Here is a 23225-nt window from a genome sequence, read left to right on the forward strand (position 1 = left end):
TACACATCCATCCTTGACCAGCAGTTGAGTAGATGGGTAGAGAGAGAGGGTGTATGAGCAGTACGACAAGCGGGTTTCAAGAGAGGTTTCTCTACTCTTGATCATCTTCTCACACTCATAGCCATTATTGAGGATGTGGGAGACGGCTCTATTGTTGCTTTGTGGATTTTTGCAAAGCCTTCGGTACAGTGCCTAGAGCTAGATTGATGTGCTTACTATAGGAGATGGGTATTCAAAGAGTTGATTTGGGGGATCATGGGTCTATACAAGTCAATAGTAGGGTATGTACGCACTCGAGGGGATTTTTTATTTGATTCACTCCAAAATTAGAGTGAAACAAGAGTGTCTGCTATCTCCTACACTATTTGGCATGTATGTGGATGAGGTTGCTGACTACATTGGGAGGGATGTGATAGAGGAGCACAGCTCGCAGGGACAGGACCCTACTTTTGTTATATGTTGATGATATTGGTATGTGGATGAGATTGCTGACTACATTGAGAGGAATGGTGACAGAGGAGCACGGTTGGCAGGGACGTGGATCCCATTATTGTCATATGTTGATGATATTGTGTTTGTTTCTGACTTCTCGATAGGAATGCAACGTCATTTATATGCTTTTTGTACACATTTGCCCACGATAGTGTAATGTATTTTAACCTGTGGAAAACCAAGGTTATGGTGTTTAACAGCACACCACAGTGGGTCAGGAGGTCAGCACCCACTTTTACATATGGTGAGGAGATAGTGGAGTATATAGATACATACACCTATCTTGGGGTAGTCTTCAATGGACCGGTGTTTTCATTGAGGAGAACAGTAGAAACTAGCTTGAGGAGAGCTTATGCAGCCTTGTGAGGATTAGAGGAGATGTGTTCGCAGGTTCAATTTCAAGAACCTCAAACAAAGTTGTGGCCTTTTGACACTCTAGTGGTTTCAGCTATGCTTTATGAGGTTCAGATTTGGGGACCCTCAATGGATCACCATGGTATATGTGGTAGCACTGATGGATGGAGATGTATGGAGAGGCCTAGAGTCTCTATGATCTCTCGGTTGATTTGGGCTAAGACCTCAGTGCTAGATGAGATTATTCGAGTCAAGCTAGCTGTCCCCCCCTTTGTAGTCGATGTCCTCACTACATTGATGCATAATTTATGGGGCCTTCTAGAGACATATATGCTTGGCTAGCCCTTAGTCATCCCGAGAGCTAGCACTACATGGGGACAGAACATGCTAGTATGGACAGATGACAACATGGTTTAAGTCACATGGCTTCAACATGGATAGACTAGTACTCCGATATCTTTATTCCCTGTTTGCATTCTTCTTGCACAAGAGTCTTCACAGAGGGTATGTCAAACTCCTCATCTACACTTCTCAGAACCAATGCTATCACCATCATCATGACTTGCACTCAAATTTGGCAGCTTATGGCCATCATTAACTTTTTCATTTCCTTTTGTTGATATATTTGACGACATGCAACCTGTCACTCCATGGCTTCTCACCATTACTTGCACTAGGTGATCCTTGTGGCCCACTCAAAACCTAGGACTATGCACTCGTATTTTTCACGGTCCCCATATCATCCTTCACAATAGAATACCAACTTGCCATTTCATCCAAAACATCATCTTTCTTCATCCTTACTTTATGTGTGACATGATTGTAAGACTTATACCCTCTTTGTTCAAGGGAATAATCAATGAACACACAATTTTTAGCTTTTCGATCAAGCTTGCTTCTCAACTCATCTAGTACATGCACATCAACAATACAATCAAACACTCGGGTTTTTCACCACATAACTTCTCTTCATGTGTCATATCATGGACTGCAGTAGTAGAGGTCCTATTCATGATGTAAACACTTGTGGCAACTGCCCAACCCAATAAGAATGAGGCATGTTCTTCTCATTCATCATAGTTGTAGCAACTTCTATTATGTGCATGTTCTTCTGCTTTGCAACACGTTTTGTTGTGGAGTATACCTACATGAAAACTCCCTCTTAATTTCATGATTTTTCAAAAAAATATTGAAAACTATCTCCCCCTCCATTTGACCTAAGGTTTTACATATTTTCTAGTCTATTTCTCAACCATAGCCTTGAAACTATGAAAATGCATAAACACATCACTATTTTGCTTCATGAAATAGACCCACAACTTCCTCGCATGGTCATCAATGAAACTCACATTATACCTGCATATTGTTGGACCACATACATCTGTATGTACTAAATTCAATACATGCTTGCTTACATGCTTATCGTTAGGAAAGGATGCTTTTGCCGACTTTCCAAACTAAGAAGCTTCTTAATTTTTGGCATTTCAACAACTTTAGTACTGACAAACTTGTTACAATCATCTTCTTAGTTTGCATTGTGTGTAGCCATCGTAGATTCACATGACCACATTTACCTTAAGCACATTTACATCTAAAGTAAATATGATCACATTCACCTTATGTACATTTACATCTAAAGTAAACATGATCACATTTACCTTAGGCACATTTATATGTAAAGTTAAATATTGTCTACTTTCTTTTCTTGTGCAACCAAATTTATGTTCTTCTTGTACTCTTCGACAAAGAGACCATCTTACCTCAACTTGACCTCCAAACCCTGCTCAACAACCATCTGTCCAACAAAAAACAAGTTCTTTATAATGTTAGTACATGTAGTACATGTGCTAGGTACTTTACTTTACCATATGTCATAGACAATGGTATTTGACTATCTTTCGAGTTTCCCTTGCCTCAAAAATTTCCTTGACCACCTATGTTCTATTTTTGGAAATAATATTGCTATTGCGCTTTCCATATGTATATATACATCTAGACAATGATGCTTAATAGTATTCCTGGACACTATAGCCAAAATAAAACTTTCTGCACCACCAAAATGTAGATATACAAAAAAATTGAAACTTTAGCTTTTTTGCATGTGAATGCACTCTTAACTCCAAATCGGGGATCAAAATATGCTTGGATCGGAAATTTGGCTACACTGATGCACTCCAAAGGACAACACACAAGTCCAAGACGCATAATCTCCAAAAAGAAGCACCTTGATCGGAGGTCATTTGGTGATGGCTCTCACAAATCCCGAGACCGCTTCTATTGCTATGGCTTATTGCTCCAAGCTCCACATACACAACCAAGCTCAGATACCACGTAAAGTGATAGAGAAGGGAGAGATTAAGTGTTTGCAAGCACGTGCACTCATGTGTGCATGCACGCGCACACACACACACACACACACACACACACATGGAGGCCAAGCCTTTTTCTTCGTGTTCTTCACTAACTCAAGATAAGAAGTTTACAATGCATAAAAAGATAATACAACATAAACAAAAAACTAGTACAATGGTCTAGTGTGTACAGCTAGTGAGACATCTAGCTAAATGAGCATGACATCACTCTGACAGGTAGACTAAGTCAATGTAATCCAGTTGTAGTATCACTAGCAAAGACATGTGTATCCGCCAATGTGTGCCGATGATTATGACTTGGTGTTAGTCATCAAGGAGTAGCACATGTTGAGCTTGACATCTCAACATTGAGAAGATGGATTTCACTATAGCAATTACGTGTAAGGCCTTGTTCTTCCCTCTAACTATCTTTTTGTCATGCCCTTGGCCTTTCCCTACTATGTGCTTTTGTTCAAAGGGAAATTTTACTTGGTATGCCTGTTAGAGAGACACTGAAGCACATATTTTCCTTAATTGCCTTGGCAAAATATGCTATAGACAAAGAGCCTCGAGGGCCCTAAGCCTTCTTTGTAGCTTTTTGATCATGCAAAGATAACTTGCATTTATGGTTGTGTTTGTTGTGAGAAGAAGTGTGAGTATCTACCACATGCCCATTTGCTTATGGCCCTTCCTCATCCGCATCATACACTAATGCTTTAGAAATTGAATGCTCCAAAGAGAATGCAAGTGAGTTATCTTTGCTTTAATTTTTTAATGCAATCCTCATAGGATTTCTTGCACTTTGTGAAATTCATTGAAGGGTCACTTCTTAATGGTGAGGAATACAATTAGTTATAGATGGTGTATGCATGAAGCACTTATTTGTGGCTAGGTTGTAGGTTTTTTTGTTTGGCTTCAGTGACATCCACCACGGCCTTGCCATCAAGTGCTCAACTTATTTAAAGAGAGCTCAATACTTCTGGAGCTACATATAGATGATGGACAACAATCAACTTGTGCAAAACATTATACATCGCATCTTTGTTCCTCTCCTTTTTGTCTTCACCTCTACACCGGTGGCTTTTAGTCCTTGATCTAGGATGAAGTTCTCTGGTTCTTCTACCTTACGGAAAGATATTTGGATGGTGTTTTGCCATCATCCCCCCTTGATTGGCCACAATAGGATTTTGTGACTGACCTTCAATCATTTGCATCATGAAATTGTTAACGAGCTCCACGAGCATAGTTACCTTGGCATTGATTGCCGCCAAAGTTTTTTTCCATTTGATCCATGCAATGGAGGAGGGCATTAAATTTTTAGATATCGGTGAACCCGTGGCTGGGTCCATGGCCAGGCATAGAGCGGTCTTGAAATCAACCGTATGATTTGACAAAAATGGTTGATCTGATGGCATCTCATCGTGCTTGAATCGCTTAAATCTCTGTAAAAATTAATATTTGTGAAAGTATCATTTTGAATTTGACTTGTTTTCCATCTATGGAGGCGCTTGTAGGCCGCTTGTAAGCCCTTATTCGTCTCTCTCTCTCTCTCTCTCTCTCTCTCTCTCTCTCTCTCTCTCTCTCTCTCTCTCTCTCTCTCTCTCTCTCTCTCTCTCTCTCTCTCTCTCTCTCTCTCTCTCTCATGAGATCCGAGCTTCGGGAAAGCGTCGAAAGAGCTTCAAAATTCTATGTTGCATGAAAACCTCCTTGGGGGGGAGGGACAACAAAGGTCTTATTAAGTAAATCCTAAAGGGGAGCACCCAAGTGTCTACAAGCTTGAAATAAGGAACCTATTTCATGCAAACCTCTCATGCTAGTGCAAGAGAGAGATGCGATGCTCGTAGATAGGGTAGTGGTGCTTGGTTACCAACACACAAGAAGGGAAGATCACTAGCTAACCAAGGCCCTCAATTTTGGAGCTATTTCTGTTGCGTATAATGTAGGTGACCTCTTCCTCCCCTTGTGTGCAAGGGTAGCTTCATGCCCTCTTTGCATGTACTCGCAAAGGCATGAAAAAGCTAACATGTCTTGTATTGTCCCTTCTTTGATACCACTAAAAGACCAAGAGGCCTTCGTGGGTGATGACTGAAACTCCTTCCAGCCCACCCCTCCCTAGCTTTATAGCCCTTGTCCTAGGGAGAGTCCCCATGTGGTCATCCATGTGTTGTTTCATCCCCTCTTTGCATGTACTTGCAAAGGCATGCAAAAGCTAACCTAGCTTGTGTTGGCCCTGCTTTGATACCACTAAAATGCCAAGAGGCCTTCTTGGGTGATGACTGACACTCCTTCGAGCCAACTCCTCTCTAGTTTTATAGCCCTTGGCCTAGGGAGAGCCTCCTTGCGGTCATCCATGTGTGTGGCCGTGCAACTAGGCTGTGCCCACTTGCTATGACCTTTATCATGACAACACAAATACCGTTTATGTTTTTTTTTCCTCTTTTGCCCATTTTGGTTGCATGTTTTGGAGGAATTTCATGCACCATTGTTGTGTTTAACCCCATCTTTAGCTTCTTTCGGAGGGCATAACTTAAAAGTATAACATAGGCTCAAAGAATGTAAGCATCTTTCCTGTACAAGGTTTTACTTCAAAAGGCAACCAAGAAATCTTATTTTTCTCATATCAAAGCCTATATAATTACATATGCATAACCTTGATTATTCTAGAATAAAAGCCTATGGTCATTGTACCCTACTTTTTTTTTTTTGAAGAGAAGTAGGTTCCTTCTTTTCAGCTTTGATTTAAGCAAGGTTGCAAACCTAGCAAACCAAAGCCAATAGTACTTTGGCAAGCCTAGTAAACCAAAGAGAAGTGGGTTCCTTGTTTTCAGCTTTGATTTTGGCAGGGTTGCAATCCTAGCAAACCAAAGCAGATAGTGCTTTGTCCATCAATGCCATTCTTTTCACACAGGTTTTCAGAAAGGTTTAAATTTTGAAACACAAAACCAACTTGCCATAGAGGGGTTCTGCAACCTTGAGTACACTATCATCGCCCGGTTTTGACACCATTCTAATCACTAAAGTTTGAGCTAAGGTTAATATTATGAGGTTCAAACGAAGCAATATAGGACTTTGGGAAATTTTGGTATGCTATTTTTGCTTGATCTCAACCACATCGTGAGCATGAATGTCTATCACAAGAGGTTGCAAATCTAGAAAGGTTAGGAGAAACTGATCTAGGGTCCAGGAAAGCTTCAAATTGGTTTGTCATCCTGGTCAAGTGTGCTTAAGGCATGCCTAGGATTCTCAAGGCGAAAACCAAGCAACAGAGGGCTTTGGAAGTCTCCAGAACACTATTGTTGCCAAATTTTGACCCCATTCTAATCAGTTATGTTTAGGACAAGGTTGAAATTATGAGGTTGGAAAACTACCATATCCAGAGGGTCAAAGTAAGTGACATAGAGATTAGAAAAACTTCAAGACACCATTGGCACCAGGTTGATCTTCATTTGTGTTTTATCATTGTTCTCCAAGATAGAAAGATGTCCTTATTCACTTGCACACAAGAAAAGTCGTTGATCCTTACCCTACCTATAGAGTTATTCTCTTATAAATGTGTTCATCTTCATTTGCGTTTTATCATTGTTCATCATTTTTACTTTATCCTTACCCTATCTATGGAGTTATTCTCCTATAAATTTGTTGATCTTCATTTGTGTTTTATCATTGTTCTCCAAAAAAAGTATGTATGCAAGATGTTCGACCTAGTATTTTGTCCACTTTATAATGATCATTATTGAAAACAAGGTTCCCAAGGAATGTTGGAGGCACAAGTTGACAATGCTCACATTGTTTTATAAAGGTATGCATGCCTTGTTTCATTGTGGGCCAGTAAACCCAAGCCATTTGAGCTATTTTATTGTTTCATTCCTCGAAAAATAGAATCCCATAATCATTACATGAGCATGTTTTAGATAGATTTTGTACTTGTTTGGCTCTATGCTTAGTAATAGAATCTTGTTCAGGAGTTCTTCTATACATTTGTCCAGGTAGTAGTTGAAATAGAGATTTCTCTATAGATTAAAATTTTTGAAAGGCAACGGAATTTCTTTATCAAATTGAGCAAAAGTTATAAGAGCCGCAATTTTTGTAGACCCGGACTTTTGTAGCATGATGCACTAGAACTGAACCATAAAGACATACTTCTCAAGATTTGAACAAATCATATACAATCAACATTTCTCAAAGAGTTTTCCTAAATGATCAAAATTATCCTCCACAAATAAGAGTGAACACACAAGTTGTTCTTATATACTTCCAAGAATATTCTCATATACACTTTAAAAGCGTGACTCATGAGCCTTTGAAATGTAGTTAAAATCCTGTTCAACTTAACTTGCATGACATAATAAGAAAACATATCCCAATATGTAGCAAAAGCAATCTTATGTTGGTCCTTGTGGTTGATATCCAATTGGTTATACTTAGAGAATCCATCTAATAAACTATATGATTCCTTTTTTTCTACTCTTTCCAACACATGTTCTATAATAGAGGATAGTTGTCTCTAACAGCAACTGCATGCACCTTTTCTAAGATTGATACATACTTGTAACTTATCCTTTTTGGCGGCTACTGCTATGGGTCAAAGCCCATTAGTACGTTCTATCTCATAGAAAAATGCAGACTCCTTCAATTTTTCAATTTCCTCCTTGATTTTCATGGTCTTTAATAGCTTGACTTGAAAGTATCTTTTTTCATGGGAGTAGTATGCTTGCAAATCTATACATCCACTCCTTTAAGATCCTTATATGTTCACATAAACATGTCTTTGTATTCCTTCTAAGTTCATATCTAATTTTCTTATTCTTTTGAAGACAAGTTAGTTTGCTATGAAGGTTATTTTTGGGTCTTCTCCTGGCTGGCCAAATTAATCTACTTTGCATCTTTTGGACCATCATATTACTTTCCTAATTCTCACAGCTCCCGCATTGTTTATTATACAATGATCTTACAATCTTGGAGCTTTTCTTTAGCTCACGTTGCCACTTTGATTGGTACCAGAGGTTCACTTTTAATGAACTTCATGGAAATCCATCTACCAACTTCAAAGACTTCTTGTTCTAATTCTTTGGTTTTTGTGAGCAATCTTCTAGAAAACAACCTCCCTTTCAACCACAATCTCGACAATAAATAGTATGAGGTACTGATATACTTTAGGCCGTGCATTTTTCCAAGAGCTTTATGACAACCATTCGTCCTTTATTTAGGTTGTGGCTTTGAATGGAGGTTTCACTACAATATTTTCTATGAAATATACAAGATTTAGCTTAGGAGGAGGCTATTAGAGTTGTTCCACTATAGGTAGTGTAATATGTCATCCATCCTCCACATGCATGGACGAGAAACCATCATCATAAGGAGTAATTAGAACATATTGTGTCTTGCTACTCAACTTTCTCCTTGGGTTGCATCCACTTTACATGTACTACATTCCCACTCGACAATGGAAATTGATGTCCAAAAACAAGTCATGGACTCTCCATACATGCTGCAGGTTTGGCATTTGGTTCACATTAGGTGGTTATCTATAGGCCGGTTGTCCTTGAGGTCTCATGGAGCATGTCTCACATTCTCATCATATTTAGGCCTATAGTAGTAGTCATGCATCTCGTGGTTCATCCATTTATCCTCTATTGCATATGGTTAATTTTTTTTGGTTGAACCATTGGTTGTCCTTGAATAGGTCCTTGGCCTAGTGCTCTCAATAGAATTTTTCCTTTTCAATGAAGACTTGCTATCATTTGATCCGTTTTCTTGAGCAACTCCTTGTATTCAAAAATTTTATTTTATTTTTGGTGGTGGGGGGGGAGGAAGGGTTGGGGTGCAGCCAAACCCACCTAACTAGTAGGTATGGGGGCCATTATCCTATTATTTCTTGTTTTTGTTTAATGTATCATCCTCTTCATAAATCTTGAAATCATCTCTAAAATTAATCGCTCAAGTATACAAGCTTCTACTATGGTGTATTTCATGATATATAAATTTGCATGCAGCTTTTTGTTTAGAAGGACTTCTAAAAAACAATGAGACAAGTCGCTCTTTCTCTAGAATTTCTTGTACCAAAAACCTTACAACGTCCTTCATGATTTTACTTGCACATCCATTGTTTCACCTTCGTTCTATTTGAACATGTAGATCTATGTCACTATGTTTTGTTTTAATCTCTATATTCAAGAAAGAGGCTACAAATATTCTAGTAAGAGTTTGAATATCTATGATGCTTTTAGACACTAGAGTATTGTAGCGTTTATTAACAAAATCCAAATTAATTAGCAAGTCCAATGGATCAAGAAGAGACAAGATACCTTGAGATCAAGAATCATCATATTGTGGACAAATGGGGAGAGGTGCGGTCAAGAAAACTTCTTTGGAGGAAATACTGGAGAAACTCTTGTAGTTAACTCGAGAGATACGTCTTAACCAACTCATAAATCATGAAAGAGCTTTAAATGATAGCCAAGAATTTTTCATTCTCCATTTAAGCATTAGTTTCATCATGCATGGCCTAGCCCCTTGAATGCAATGAAGTACACAAATGCTTCTTTTGGAGGTGCCTCATAAATTGGTTTAGCCATGGAAGTTTGTGGTTGATTATACCAATCTTCCTTTGCTACCACGATAAATGAACTAGCTTCATTGTGTGGCATGACTGGCACTATAGATTGCTATTTCACTTGTCCTTGAGAATGAATATACTTGATTGTTATTGTATTGTTTCCTGGTAGTGGTGATTGATGACCTCGAATAGGTTGTCGTGTCTCCATAGACAAGGGTGGATTTTGCATTTGGTCCATGTATGTGGATACGTTGGTGCGCCCAAGGTGTGTCGGACCATGGGAGGTTCCAGCACAGCAGGTGCATGACATCAGGTAGGGTGATCGGAGAATGCTTCAGCGGGTAGCAGATGCAGATTTGAGCCAGTGCCATTGAGATATGTATGCCATATGTGACACTTTGCAGATCAACTCATGGTTTTTTGGAGCTATACTAGCCGAAAGCTTAACGGCGTGTGTGCCAATTCGGTGGACAAGTTCACCGGGATCGAAGATTGTGATGGTCTTGGCAATCATCACTTTGTCGCTGGGTATCTCAATGCCGCAATATTGTCTATGCGGAGATACATGTGTTTTTTTGCATCCATGTTGACCTTGGCGCAAGAACACAGATCATCGTGCTAAGGGATGCAAAGTTATACATGGATGGTCGACTGCGGCAGTCACTTTTTAGGGGAATCTCTTTGGTGATCAGATGGGAATCAAGGTGTGCGGGATCAACTTTTGGCGTGTGAAAGGGGGCCATGACACCCAAAGCTTTTTAAAGCTATTAATTAAAAAAAAACGACGAGCTGCAATTGATGCAGGTGGCGGGCTGCTTGAAAGAAAGCAGCACCACTTGGAGGTTTGCATGAGGGGGGCGCCACTCAGGAAAAGCCGAGAACAAGGAGGCCAGGTGGAGGGGCTCGCCATAGGTAGTCAAGGGCCCCCTTCGAGGTGGTGTAGACAAGGAGTTGGAGCCGCCAAGGGGCAGGCCAGAGCAGAGAAGGCGGGTGGTTTTGAAGGCAGAGAAGGACATGAGCAGGGCCAACCGGTTGTGGAAGGGGCTGCAGGTAATGGCAGCCATATCACAAGTGGGAGTGGCCAGGGCGTGAGCCAGAGAATGAGCCGCCAACGGCCTACATGAAGGAAGAGAGGCCGCCAGAGGGCCGGCGAGGAGCAGAAGAAGGAGGTGGCTTTTCAAGGGCTGAGGGGTGCCATGTGAGAAGGGGGAGTGGGTGCACGGACAGGTCTGCAGGCTGCAAGAGGCCGGCAAGAGGAGGGCCGCCAGTGATTGGGGGCCTCAAGGGAGCGCTGCAGAGGAGGAGAGGGAGCCAAAGGTGTGGAAGGGAGCATGAGGGAAATTGGTCGCAATGCATGAGAGCAGGGAGGTATGTCTACTGTGCAGAGGAGGAAGCTATTGAGGGGAAAAGCATTACCTTTGGTTGCTACTGGTCGCCAAGGGAGAAGGCAATTGGGCTACTATTGATACAAGAGAAGGTGTTGGAGCAGACCAGCAAGAAAACCATGCTAAGTTTAAGTGTTTGTTGAAGGAAATGCATGAAAGGGGAGTGGTGAGTTCTAATGGTTGAAGAGGCTTGTATCGGGAGCTGCAAGCAAGGTCGTGAGTTGTAGGTTGGTGGACGCCAAGAGAGGACACAAGAGATGTTGCGGGAGCTATCTAGGTGCATAAAGAGGTGAAGATGCAAGCTATCTAGAGCCGGGCCAAAGAATTGAAGGGTTGCAGGAAGAGGAGGAGGAAAATCAGGCCATTCCCTTACTCATAATCCACCAAGGGCTCGTTGAAATCTTCACCAAGGAGCATGTTTTTTTGAAACCCATCAGTATAGTGCTTGCTCTAATTTAAGCCAAATGAATTATCTCTAGTCTCCATATGCTTGTTGTTTTTCGTGGATGCTTGTTGTTTTCCCCCTACATGCTTATGTGGATGTCATATATGTGAGTGGATCTTGTGTGTGGGTACTCTCTATCTAAGTGTGGCGTATACCAGTCATTTCAAAGTGTCTATGTATGCCAATGGTTATGAAAGTATCCGTATGTGTTGGCCTACTCTTGATTACATATTTATGGGATCGGGTGCTCTTAAGGGTTGAGGCTTGGTGCTATGATTGCATGATGGGAGGTTGGGTATGGGCAATCGGGGATGGTTAGGTTTGAGCAAGTTCAATAGTCAATTGCAAATCAGGTTTCTAGATGTGTGTTAGCTAGGGGATAGGGGTGTTGTGAGATCACTGGGCTATAGAGAGGCATTCAATTAGTGTGCTGGTGGTTTTCCCATTTCCCCCTTTCCATCTTGTGGTGCCCCCACCACTACAAGAGGTTGTGTGCTCTTGTGACGCTGTTAGCGACGGAAATACACTGGGTTTTTATAACCCCCGGCGTCGCTAAAACCGTCGCTAATAGCGTCGCTACGAGAGCGTCGCTATAAGCGTCGCTATATAGAGACGCTCATAGCGACCGTCATAGCGACGGTTATAGCGACGTTTACACAGAAGTCTATAGCGACGCTCATAGAGACGCTACGCTACAGAGCCATAAATAGCGACGCCCGAGAGAATTTTTTTTTGGTGACAGGGCATTGAATGCCTTGCCACCCATCAACCATATTGTACTTGATTCACTTTTTAAAAAAAGTGCAAGGGTAGATAATAGACCCAAAATAGTCACCCACAAGACGCATTGTTTGCAAAATTAACAAGCGTAAAATTGACAATTGTACACATCATAGGCAAAATGAATTGATTGACAAATGTAATAATGACAATTGTACAACATCATAGGCATAAAGAATTGATTGGCAAAATGAACTGCGGTGACAAATGTAATAATATACATGGTTCAAAAAGACGTATAAAATCCATCTCATGATACATAAGCTATGAGAAACCCTAAACTAATGCTATCTAGCTACGGCTAAACTGACGTCGTTTAGTCAGACGTCTCATCGCGTCCAAGCGGCGTATCTGTCGGATTCTGCAAAAAAAGACAATAAGACAGCTTTCAGTAAGTATAAACATATAACGACATTTATAAAACAATACAAAAAATAGCAAAGAGTAAACCCTAATACTAACCATGCCGCCGCGAGAACTGAGAATGTCCATCAGGGCGTTTAAGCCCTTCCTACCTGCGTACTCGCGCTCGTACGGTGTGGGATCACGTCCTGTCATCAACCACTGTCAAAACATACAAAGATTTAATTATGTTAGAATTAAAAAACTCATAAACCCTAAACTATCGAACATAAAGAGCAATGCGAAAACACTTACAAAATCGGTCTCAAATGATGCCCATCCACAGCTCCCCAAGTGGTGCGAGCTCCCTGCCTCTACTCGCGCTCTGGTTGCATCCTTTTGTTGCTTCCACTTGTCGGGATTCTCGCGCACGTCTTTCTTCGCATTCTTCCAATCTTCTTTGGCCAGCCAATCTGGCCTGTTCCACCCATGCTTGATTGCTTTTTGCACTTCGGAACGCTTGTGTTTGCAGTATTCGCGCATTCGAATCTTCATTAGGTCTTCATTGAAGCGCTGATCCCGTGTTGGAACGGGAAACTCATCATGAAGTATGCTGATGACTCTGGCTTTTAAATCACTTGGTACTTCACTCCATTTGTTTAGTATGTAGTGTCTAAACAGCTGAGAGCAAAGACCACACATGCGCGAGATCACCTTCTTGCCGTCATCATCCATGATGATGCCGCCGCTGAAGTCGACGGAGTAAGGCAAGCCCTCTAGCCGGTGACGCGTGAACCTGGGTGTCCCGGCAGAGGTCTCTAGCGGCGTGTCGATGGGGGTACGGACTGGGCCCCAAAGCGAGGAGTGTCGAGTGGGGTGGCTCCTGGCGGAGTAGGTAGAGGTGTGTAGCTGCTCGGAACAGTCAACCGCGCGAAACCTGGCGTAGATGGCGATGTTGTGGCTGGTGTGGGGGCGGGCAAAGAAGGGGAAGGTAAAGAGTCTCGTCGAACACGAGGCGGTGTGGAGGCATCGGCGGCGGAATCCCCACAACAACCGCCACCGCCACCACTAGAGCGCCGGTGTCTAGACGAGTGTGAAGATCGTCTCGTCGACACTGAAGCTTCGGAACGCGCTGAATGCTCCGATAGAGAGGGAGATGCGGATGGAGTAGGAACACGCGATGATGCGCCAGAGCGATGACGCTCCACGTACCACTGTCCCTGCTGCGGTGACAAAGAAGAAAGAAACTCCTCATCATCCATACCTGCATTAAACACACGAATATTTAAACTTAATATTGAATGAATAGAGTAGACAATGACGCAAAGACCATTAAATACAATGACGTAATGACGCATATAAATACAATGACGCAATGAATTGAGTGATAGAAGAGACAAGTCGAAAACTCAGAATTTTCAATCAAAAGATGTGAGCGCGAGTAGAAAAGAGCGTTATACACCATGGAAGGTACTTAGAGAGCCAGAGCTTTTACAACACGAAGCAAAATTGTTCAAATACAATATTTGTGGCTATAAGAGATCTCTCTCTCATCCTCGCATAACTCAGCATAACTTCCTATATCTATATAGAGCTCTCCGTTTAAACACATATCCTCTGTTTCATTTTGTAGCTCCTCTGCATGCACCCCATATAGAGTAGTAGCATCTTGATGCTCGTCTGGCACCACCGCAGCGGCTTCTGATTGAGCATCTTCTCTGATCTCCTCCATTGATGCCGTTGTGATTGGCACATGGTAGCCTTCATACGTCCTTGCACTACGAGGGGCTATCTCTATGACGTACCACCAGTTTGATCCGACCATGTTTCATCTATATGTTTCCAGGCTACGCAGTCTGCAGGAATTCGTAGCACACCATCCGAAGATTTATTCTCCTCATGCCATGATGCTAGGGCGGCCTTGGACTTACATTCGAAGAAATGCTTGATGCGAGGAAGCAGAGGAAAATGTCGCAAAACCTTTTGTGAAATTTTTGTCTCATGGAGATCTACTCGATATCTTTCGGAATCACATTTCGGACACTTCTCCATGTCTATGTATTCCCCTCTAAAAAGAATACAGTCATTAGGACAAGCGTGGATAGAATTGTAATCCATCCCCAAGTTTCACAAAATCTTTCTTGCTTCATCTCGAGAATCTGGCATCACATTGTCAGTATGTGCTCTTTAAGCAATCTACACAACATAAAAATACGATACAGTCGTGTAAAAATCTATCAGATCATTATACATTTAGAGTTCTATTAAAGTAAACTAATTGTAATAGATCACTTGAAAAGCGCTGTGACGCTAGTGTCACTCCATCCAAACTTTGCCTGCATGTTGAGAAGAACCAGGAGTGCTTTCAATCTAAACATACGTGCTCCATTATACAATGGCGTATCGGCTTCACTTTTCATATCATCATAGATAAGCCTTTCTGAATCCATGATCGTCTCGATCATTTCATCAACCTCGGGCTCAAACATTGCCTCGTTGGGAATGTGCTCTGCATGATCATCCCCCGAGCTGTCAGAGGCTACATCTTGTGGCCTCACATATGCTGCTTGACCAAAGCGCCTACGAACACGTCTATTGGGTTGCAAGATTGCTGCTTGTTGGCTAGCGTCAGAGTCCAACGAGTTATAATTGGCAACAACTCGATCTATAATAGATGGATCGAACTCGCCAAATTCGCGAACGTGCTGCAAAGAAACACGTCTTGTCCGTCGCACAGCATGCTTGCATTGATTACAAGGACATAAGACCCTCGTTGAGAGATAGGTGTTTCGGTTGGACGGTCCCACATCCTCGTCACTACTCATAATGAGGATAAAAATCTTATAACTTGGACAACAAATTTAATATTCTATTGGCATTCTTCGTCTTATCTCTCTCTCTCTCTCTCTCTCTCTCTCTCTCTCTCTCTCTCTCTCTCTCTCTCTCTCTCTCTCTCTCTCTCTCTCTCTCTCTCTCTCTCTCTACCTCACATTCTCTAGTCATGTCCAATCCCCGCACACCTCGGTCTAGAGGTGCACGGAGATCAGAACCACCGGGTTATAATCTCGTCTTTATTGGTCAATACCTATATTTGTGGGTACAAGAAATCTACAGACCCGCGTCTACATGATACTGCATATAGTGGACAAAACCCCTTTGCCTCTTCTCTAGCTGTAGCACTTCACAGCATCTTAACATCTTTTCACAGTAGATCTTTTCACTGTTCGTCTAACTCTAAACCCTAAACCGTAAGTAATTCTTGCGTGGACTTGATCTAACGTAAATAAGCGTAAATCTAAATAAACGTAAATCTAACTAAAAATAAACCTAAATCTAATTTAACGTAAGTCTACATCTAACCTAATCTTTAACGTCTTTTGGGATAGTTTCCTACGACGTTAAAACTCTCTTCTTCTTGTGTGTGTGTGTGTGTGTGTGTGTGTGTGTGTGTGTGTGGGTAAACCTAAATAAACCTAAGTCTAATCTGATATAACATAAATCTAAATCTAACGTAAATTATGTTATATTAAAAACAAAGAACTAAACTAACAGGGATTATAAGAACCTTAAAACTGATTTAACACATAATTTTTCACATAACTCGGCAAGAGTTGGCATTCTCATCACTAAAGATGTGAGAGTTAACTTCCGGCGGTGACGCTACCTCATCTCCATCCACATCTGACGACAGCAATTGGCCCTTTGGACCGTTCTTGCTCTTGTTACTAACTTTGAAGTTGCTGTTGAATGACTAGAGGTTGTCTAGATGGTCATTGTCGGAGATGTAGTGACTCTTGCCGCCCTGAAGATCCACCTTCTTCCCTATCTTCTGAAGACATTTCACCAGTACTTTTGGATCGACGGAGCCCACCATGAGTGAAGGCAGCAATACCCTATATTCCATTGAGGGCTTTCTTCACCCGCTTCATGCAGGCATCGCAGTCTATGGAGACCTAAATCTAATCTAATATAACGTAAATCTAAATCTAGTGTAAATAAACGTAAATCTAACTCAAAATAAACCTAAATCTAATCTAATTTAACTTAAATAAACTTAAATCTAATTTAACGTAAGTCTACATCTAACCTAATCTTTAACGTCTTTTAGGATAGTTTCCTACAACGTTATAACTCTCTTCTTCTTGTGTGTGTGCGCGTGTGTGGATGTGTGTGCCAATAAAAAGAGATAAATGGTATAACCCTTCTATCACCCATGCCAAGTATGATAGATTGGTTATGCCATTTCCCTCTTGAATAATAGGTCTTGAGTTCAACTCCTCGTCGGCTAGATCTTTAGGTCTTTTAATTTTAATTAGTTTCCTACGACGTTAAATTAGTTTCTCTCTCTTTCTCTCTCAATGTGTGTGCGTTTTTTTGTTTATGCATGTTTTCTCTCTCTTTTCCTCTCTCAATGTGTGCGTTTTTTGTTTATGCATGTTCTCTCTCTCTTTTCCTCTGTCAATGTGTGCGTTTTTTGTTTATGCATGCTCTCTCTCTCTTTTCCTCTCTCAATGTGTGTGTGCATTTTTTGTTTATGTATGTGTGTGTGCGTTTTTGTTTATGTTTGTACTCTCTCTCTCTCTCTCTCTCTCTCTCACTCAAAAACACTATGTGTGTGTGTGTGTGTGTGTGTGTGTGTGTGTGTGTGTGAGAGAGAGAGAGAGGGAGAGAAAAAGAGGGGAAGGGAACATGAGAGTGAGGAGAGGGAAGGAGCATACCTGGCTCTCCTTCCTCTCCTCGTGTGTGTGTGTGTGTGTGTGTGTGTGTGTGTGTGTGTGTGTGTGTGTGTGTGTGTGTGTGTGTGTGTGTGTGGAGAAGAAAGAGAGAGAGAGAGAGAGAGAGAGAGAGAGGGAGAGCGTTACCTGCTCCTTGCTTGAGGGCGTCGAAAAACTCAGATCTGAGATCTGAGTTTTTGGGCGCTCTCTGTTAAATTTACTTGTAAATTTGCGACGCTCATAGCGACGCCGGAATATTTTTTTTGAGCGTCGCTGTGTGAACGTCGCTAATATGAATAGCCTCTTGTAGTGCACAGAGACCCATTGATTGCTTCCTAACCAAGTGTTCGTGACTTAAGATGAATCGGGAGTTTGGTCCAGTCTTCAAAGGAGATGAAGATGCTGACGATTGGATTGCCGATTTTGAGCTATTTATGCTAGCAGTATTGTAGATGCCACGTGATGAAGCAAAGATCCAGATTCTACCTTGGTGCTGCGAGGTAAAGCAAAAGTTTGGTTTGATGGCTTAGAAGATGCACACAAGCAGACTTGGACTGGATTTTGAGAGCACTTTCTACGAAGGTTTCGAAAGGTGGTGTCGGCTTCGAAAGCAGATGCAAAACTCAAAGGCTTGCAGCAAGAAGTAAGTGCAAATTTTGATGCTTTTGTTGATAAATTTGAAGCTTATTGGGGGGATTTTGCGGCTGCTACCCAAGCAACAAATGCGGGATATTTTAAGATGGAAAGGTTTCTTTCTTGCTTGCATCCCTATGTTCGTGAGAGAGTGGACTATGAAGATCCAAGGACTTATGACAAAGCTGTCAGAGTTGCCAGAGGAAAGAGTCGAAAGATGAAGAAGAAGATGGAGGCATGATTGCTACAGTCGGCAATCACGGTAGCCAGTGGACCTAGGCCCAAGCAAATTGATGAGCAGCAAGAGGTAAAATCTCCTTCTTTTATTGATATGCATTTGATCAAACTACGTGAAGCCGATGCGAGGCTAGAAGAGGTAGAACAAGTACCAGTAAGGGCTCAAAAGGTGCAGAGAGGCATATTCAGAGTGCCACTCAGCTTGCTTGCTCAAGAGGATGAGGTGATAGAAGATCTTAAAGAAGAGGTGTCAGTTCTAGAGCCAGCAACGAGGCTGACAGCAAAGGTGCAAGAACCGACAAGATCATAGGAGGAGTCCGACGGTTCTCATAGCTCCAGCAGCAGTTTGGACACAGATAGCATGTGGGAGACAGAATCCATCTCTTCTAGGTATGAAAGTTATGATGTTTTTCATGTAGATGAAATGGAAAAAAATGTATGCGAGTTGCCTACCAGCTAGCTACATGACGTAGAAGAGAAGTATAGTGTTTCACCTTGTGTGAATCTACCAGTCGAGCAGCCTTCTCAAATGTCTTGTGATGGTGAGTCCCTATTGGAGGAAGAGGTATGGTTTGATTGTGCATCAGACCTAATTGAAGAGCAGGTGTCTAAGGATGACGAGCAGGAGCTAGAGACAATAGCAGAGGTATGTCAAGTTGATTTGTCTATGCAGGGGGTGGGGCAACCTTGTCTTGGGAGGCATGTAGAGCTGCAGAGTGAAGTTTCGGAGTTTGTGTATGGCCGTGGAGAGCTAGCTCCGGCAGATGACTCTATGGAAACTGATACAGGTGCAGCCTATAAGGTAGAGGTTCCATGCAGAGAGGAAGGTGCCTCCAACCTTGCAGGAGATGAGGTATTTGATGAACAGGTTGAAGCTCTAACAGGTCATACTCATGGATGTGAAAAGTTGGTTTTGGATCCATTTTCAAAGGGTTTGGATACAGGTTTGCAAGGAAAACATGTTTGCTTGGCTATGCAGCAAGTGGAGGCAAATGGCAGGGTCTTGCTATTTTATGTGATGCTATGGATACATGTGTTATTGGAGGTTTCTTTACAGGTGTCTTTGTGTCAGTGGCGAGGCTTTTTTGAAGTGGACTATACCATGGAGGGTTCTGTAGCAGATGGTAGGATAGCTGCTTATGATTCAGGTTTCTCAAGTGATGGCAAGTATGCTTATAGCGGATACAAAGACTTATGGATGCAAGGTGACAAAGCTCCGTGCTATAAAGAGCTGGAAGGGTGGTGTGTCTATTGGCCTACAAGTGCAAAGGAAGGCTTGAAGTTACACGCTCTACAGGTGGATGGCCACGGCCAATGTTTTCTTTTTTACCCAGGTGGACTCTATGCCATGCTTGGGGAAGCCTTGAGCTTTCCATTTGACCCTGGCGGGTGATGCAATAGCAGATGATTTTCTCTCTATCTCCATCCTATCTATAAAGCCGCTATATTATCATTTTTCTTATGCAGTCTATGTAGCTATGTTATATCATTCTCTCTATACATACTTATTTTACCTAAATAATGCTATGGTTGAGCATGAATGCTCAACGAGGGGGTGGGCAATGATGGTGCGCCCAAGGTGTGTCGGGCCATGGGAGGTGCCAGCAGAGCAAGTGCATGACATTAGGTAGGGTGATCGGAGAATGCTTCAGCAGGTAGCAGATGCAGATTTGAGCAAGTGCCATTGAGATATGTATGCCATATATGACACTTCGCAAGTCAACTCATGGTTTTTTGGAGCTCTACTAGTCGAAAGCTTAACGTCGTGTGTGCCAATTCGGTGGACAAGTTCACCGAGATCGAAGATTGTGATGGTCTTGGCAGTCATCACTTTGTCGCTGGGTATCTCGATGCCCCGATATTGTCTATGCGGAGATACATGTGTTTTTTTGCGGCTATGTTGACCTTGGTGCAAGAGCAAAGATCATCGTGCTAAGGGATGAAAAGCTATACATGGATGGTTGACCGCGAGAGTCACTATTTAGGGGAATCTCTTTGGTGATCAGATCGGAATCAAGGTGTGCGGAATTGACTGTGACCCGTTTGCCTCGTCGTGGGATTGTCCACACTAAAGATTATGTTTATGAAGGCTTTGTTGGATCGGCAACTTTTGGCGTGTGAAAGGGGGCCATGACACCCAATATAAAAAAAACGACGAGCTGCAGTTGATGCAGGTGGCGGGCTGCTTGAAGGAAAGCAGCGCCACTTGGAGGTTTGCATGAGGGGGGTGCCACTCAGGAAAAGCCGAGAACAAGGAGGCCAGGTGGAGGGGCTCGCCATAGGTACCTTCGAGGTGGAGTAGACAAGGAGTTGGAGCCGCCAAGGGGCAGGCCAGACCAGAGAAGTCGGGTGGTTTTGAAGGCAGAGAAGGAGATGAGCAAGGCCTACCGACAGTGGAAGGGGATGCAGGTAATGGCGGCCATATCACAAGTGGGAGTGGCCAGGGCGTGAGCCAGAGAATGAGCCGCCAACGGCCTGCATGAAGGAAGAGGCCGCCAGAGGGCCGGCGAGGAGCAGAAGAAGGAGGTGGCTTTTCAAGGGCTGAGGGGTGCGGTGCCATTTGAGAAGAGGGAGTGGGTGCACGGACAGGTCTGCAGGCTGCAAGAGGCCGGCAAGAGGAGGGCCGCCAGTGATTGGGGGCCTCAAGGGAGCACTGCAGAGGAGGAGAGGGAGCCAAAGGTATGGAAGGGAGCATGAGGGAAATTGGTTGCAATGCATGAGAGCAGGGAGGTGTGTCTACTGTGCAGAGGAGGAAGCTATTGAGGGGAAAATCATTACCTTTGGTTGCTATTGGTAGCCAAGGGACAAGGCAATTGGACTGCTATTGATACAAGAGAAGGTGCTGTGAGCATAGCAGCAAGAAAACCGTGCTAAGTTGAGAGGAAGTGCTGGTTGAAGGAAATGCATGAAAGGGGAGTGGTGAGTTCTAATGGTTGAAGAGGCTTGCCTTCGGGGGCTGCAAGCAAGGTCGTGAGTTGTAGGTTGGTGGACGCCAAGAGAGGACACAAGAGATGCTGCGGGAGCTATCTAGGTGCATAAAGAGGTGAAGATGCAATCTATCTAGAGCCGGGCCAAAGAATTGAAGGGTTGCACGAAGAGGAGGAGAAAATCCGGGCCATTCCCTTACTCATAACCCACCAAGGGCTCGTTGAAAGCTTCACCAAGGAGCATGTTTTTTTGAAACCCATCAGTATAGTGCTTGCTCTAATTTAAGCCAAATGAATTATCTCTAGTCTCCATATGCTTGTTGTTTTTCGTGGACATGTATCATTTTTCTTTCCCCCTTACACATGCTTATGTGGATGTCATATATGTGAGTGGATCTTGTGTGTGGGTACTCTCTATCTAAGTGTGGCGTATACCAGTCATTTCAAAGTGTCTGTGTATGCCAATGGTTATGAAAGTATCCGTATGTGTTGGCCTACTCTTGATTACATATTTATGGGATCGGGTGCTCTTAAGGGTTGAGGCTTGGTGCTATGATTGCATGATGGGAGGTTGGGTATGGGCAATCGGGGATGGTCAGGTTTGAGCAAGTTCAATAGTCAATTGCAAATCAGGTTTCTAGATGTGTGTTAGCTAGGGGATAGGGGTGTTGTGAGATCACTGGGCTATAGAGAGGCATTCAGTTAGTGTGCTGGTGGTTTTCCCATTTCCCCCTTTCCAACGTTGTTGCGTGCATTTTGAGGTTCCCGTTTCTTGTAACAATTGTAAATATGGGCTTGAGATAGACTTTCATTAGAGTGTTTGGACATGTTCTTTTGGGTTTTTATGATTGATTTTGCAAGCGTGTGTACATGCAGTGCAAGTCGCTAGCGTAGTGCTAGCGGTTTAGTTATTTTAAGTGCTCGTATGTAGGCTATTTGAGGTGCTTCTTGTATATAATCAAAATGCACGTTAAAACTTAAAAAAATTCAGTCAAATATGAGAATTTTGTAGGTCTTGGGCCATTGTGCCTTCTCCATGCTTTTGGATGCAGTTTTTTTCCCTCAACTAGCCTTGCCTATGTGTAGTCGGGCCATGGCAGGTTGCTGTCCGCACCAATTTCGCACATAGAGGTGCATAGATTTGAAATTTGTGGTCTTAAAAAATTTTGTTGCAAAACATGCAAAGAATTTTGAGGCTTAAAATCATCCCTTTGGAGTTGTGGTTTGGGAGATAAAATCTATTCCCCACAAGGTACATGATATGGCATCGCGCAGGCAGTTTGGTGTGTGGTAGGTTGTGAAATCTCTCGTTTGGTGGTGTGTCTACACTTTAAAATTTTGATTTTGATGAGTTATTTGGTGAAGGGTAAAGCTCTATTCCTCAAGTGCATTGGTTGGCATGTGTTGTAAATCCATGCCAGGACAGGTGTTTCCTAGTTCCCATGGCGGTCTTTTGGGTAGGCGTTGTTAGGAGTTTTTTGGAAGAAGTGATTACGCATATGTACATACAGATGCATGGTTCATCAAATAAATAATTGCCCATTGTCCATAGCCAGGTGGTTACGTGGGGTCCACATGTGTCCAGATAGGACAATGTGTACATAGTACAGTCACCAGTATCAGTGTGTTTTTTCTATATTAATGAGGAGTTGGTAGAGCATAAAACTTCTAGAGGAAGCTATCAGCGGGCCGACACCATGAGGTAAGCAGGTGCATCAAGTGGCATCCAATGGCGTCAGGAGGACGAATGGGATCAAGACTTACACATGGATAAGTGAGGACACAACGGGAGTGTTTTCTTGTGATGAATTGTGCAAAAAGGTCATTGTGAGAACTATATTTGGGGGCCACTTTATGTGATTGCGGGATGCATTATTGAGAAAAGTTGAGTGCCAAGTGTGCGGATGGATGTACAAGGGTAACAGAAACGCACTGCGTGGCCATTTTTTGGCCTGTTCGGGATCCGTTTGAGGTCAATCAAAAGGCCAAAGGTTCGCAAGAGATAAAG

General features: G+C 42.6%; 1 protein-coding gene and 2 pseudogenes across 1 annotated transcript; 1 reads left to right on the top strand and 2 right to left on the bottom strand.

Moving 5' to 3' along the window:
- Positions 1 to 10520: 10520 nt before the first annotated feature.
- On the bottom strand, positions 10521 to 11086 carry LOC147449456 (uncharacterized; annotated as a pseudogene).
- Positions 11087 to 17854: 6768 nt separating this feature from the next.
- Positions 17855 to 19570, top strand: LOC147449457 (uncharacterized; annotated as a pseudogene).
- Positions 19571 to 20358: 788 nt separating this feature from the next.
- Positions 20359 to 22269, bottom strand: LOC147449458 (uncharacterized). The gene has a single exon (XM_086521568.1). It carries the CDS (start codon positions 20983 to 20985, stop codon positions 20359 to 20361), a length of 627 nt encoding a protein of 208 aa, XP_086377694.1. The 5' UTR covers positions 20986 to 22269.
- Positions 22270 to 23225: the final 956 nt, after the last annotated feature.

This window comes from Adiantum capillus-veneris, chromosome 10, assembly GCF_014529385.1.
Source record: "Adiantum capillus-veneris isolate H3 chromosome 10, ASM1452938v2, whole genome shotgun sequence".
In the NCBI taxonomy this organism is placed as follows: domain Eukaryota; kingdom Viridiplantae; phylum Streptophyta; class Polypodiopsida; order Polypodiales; family Pteridaceae; genus Adiantum; species Adiantum capillus-veneris.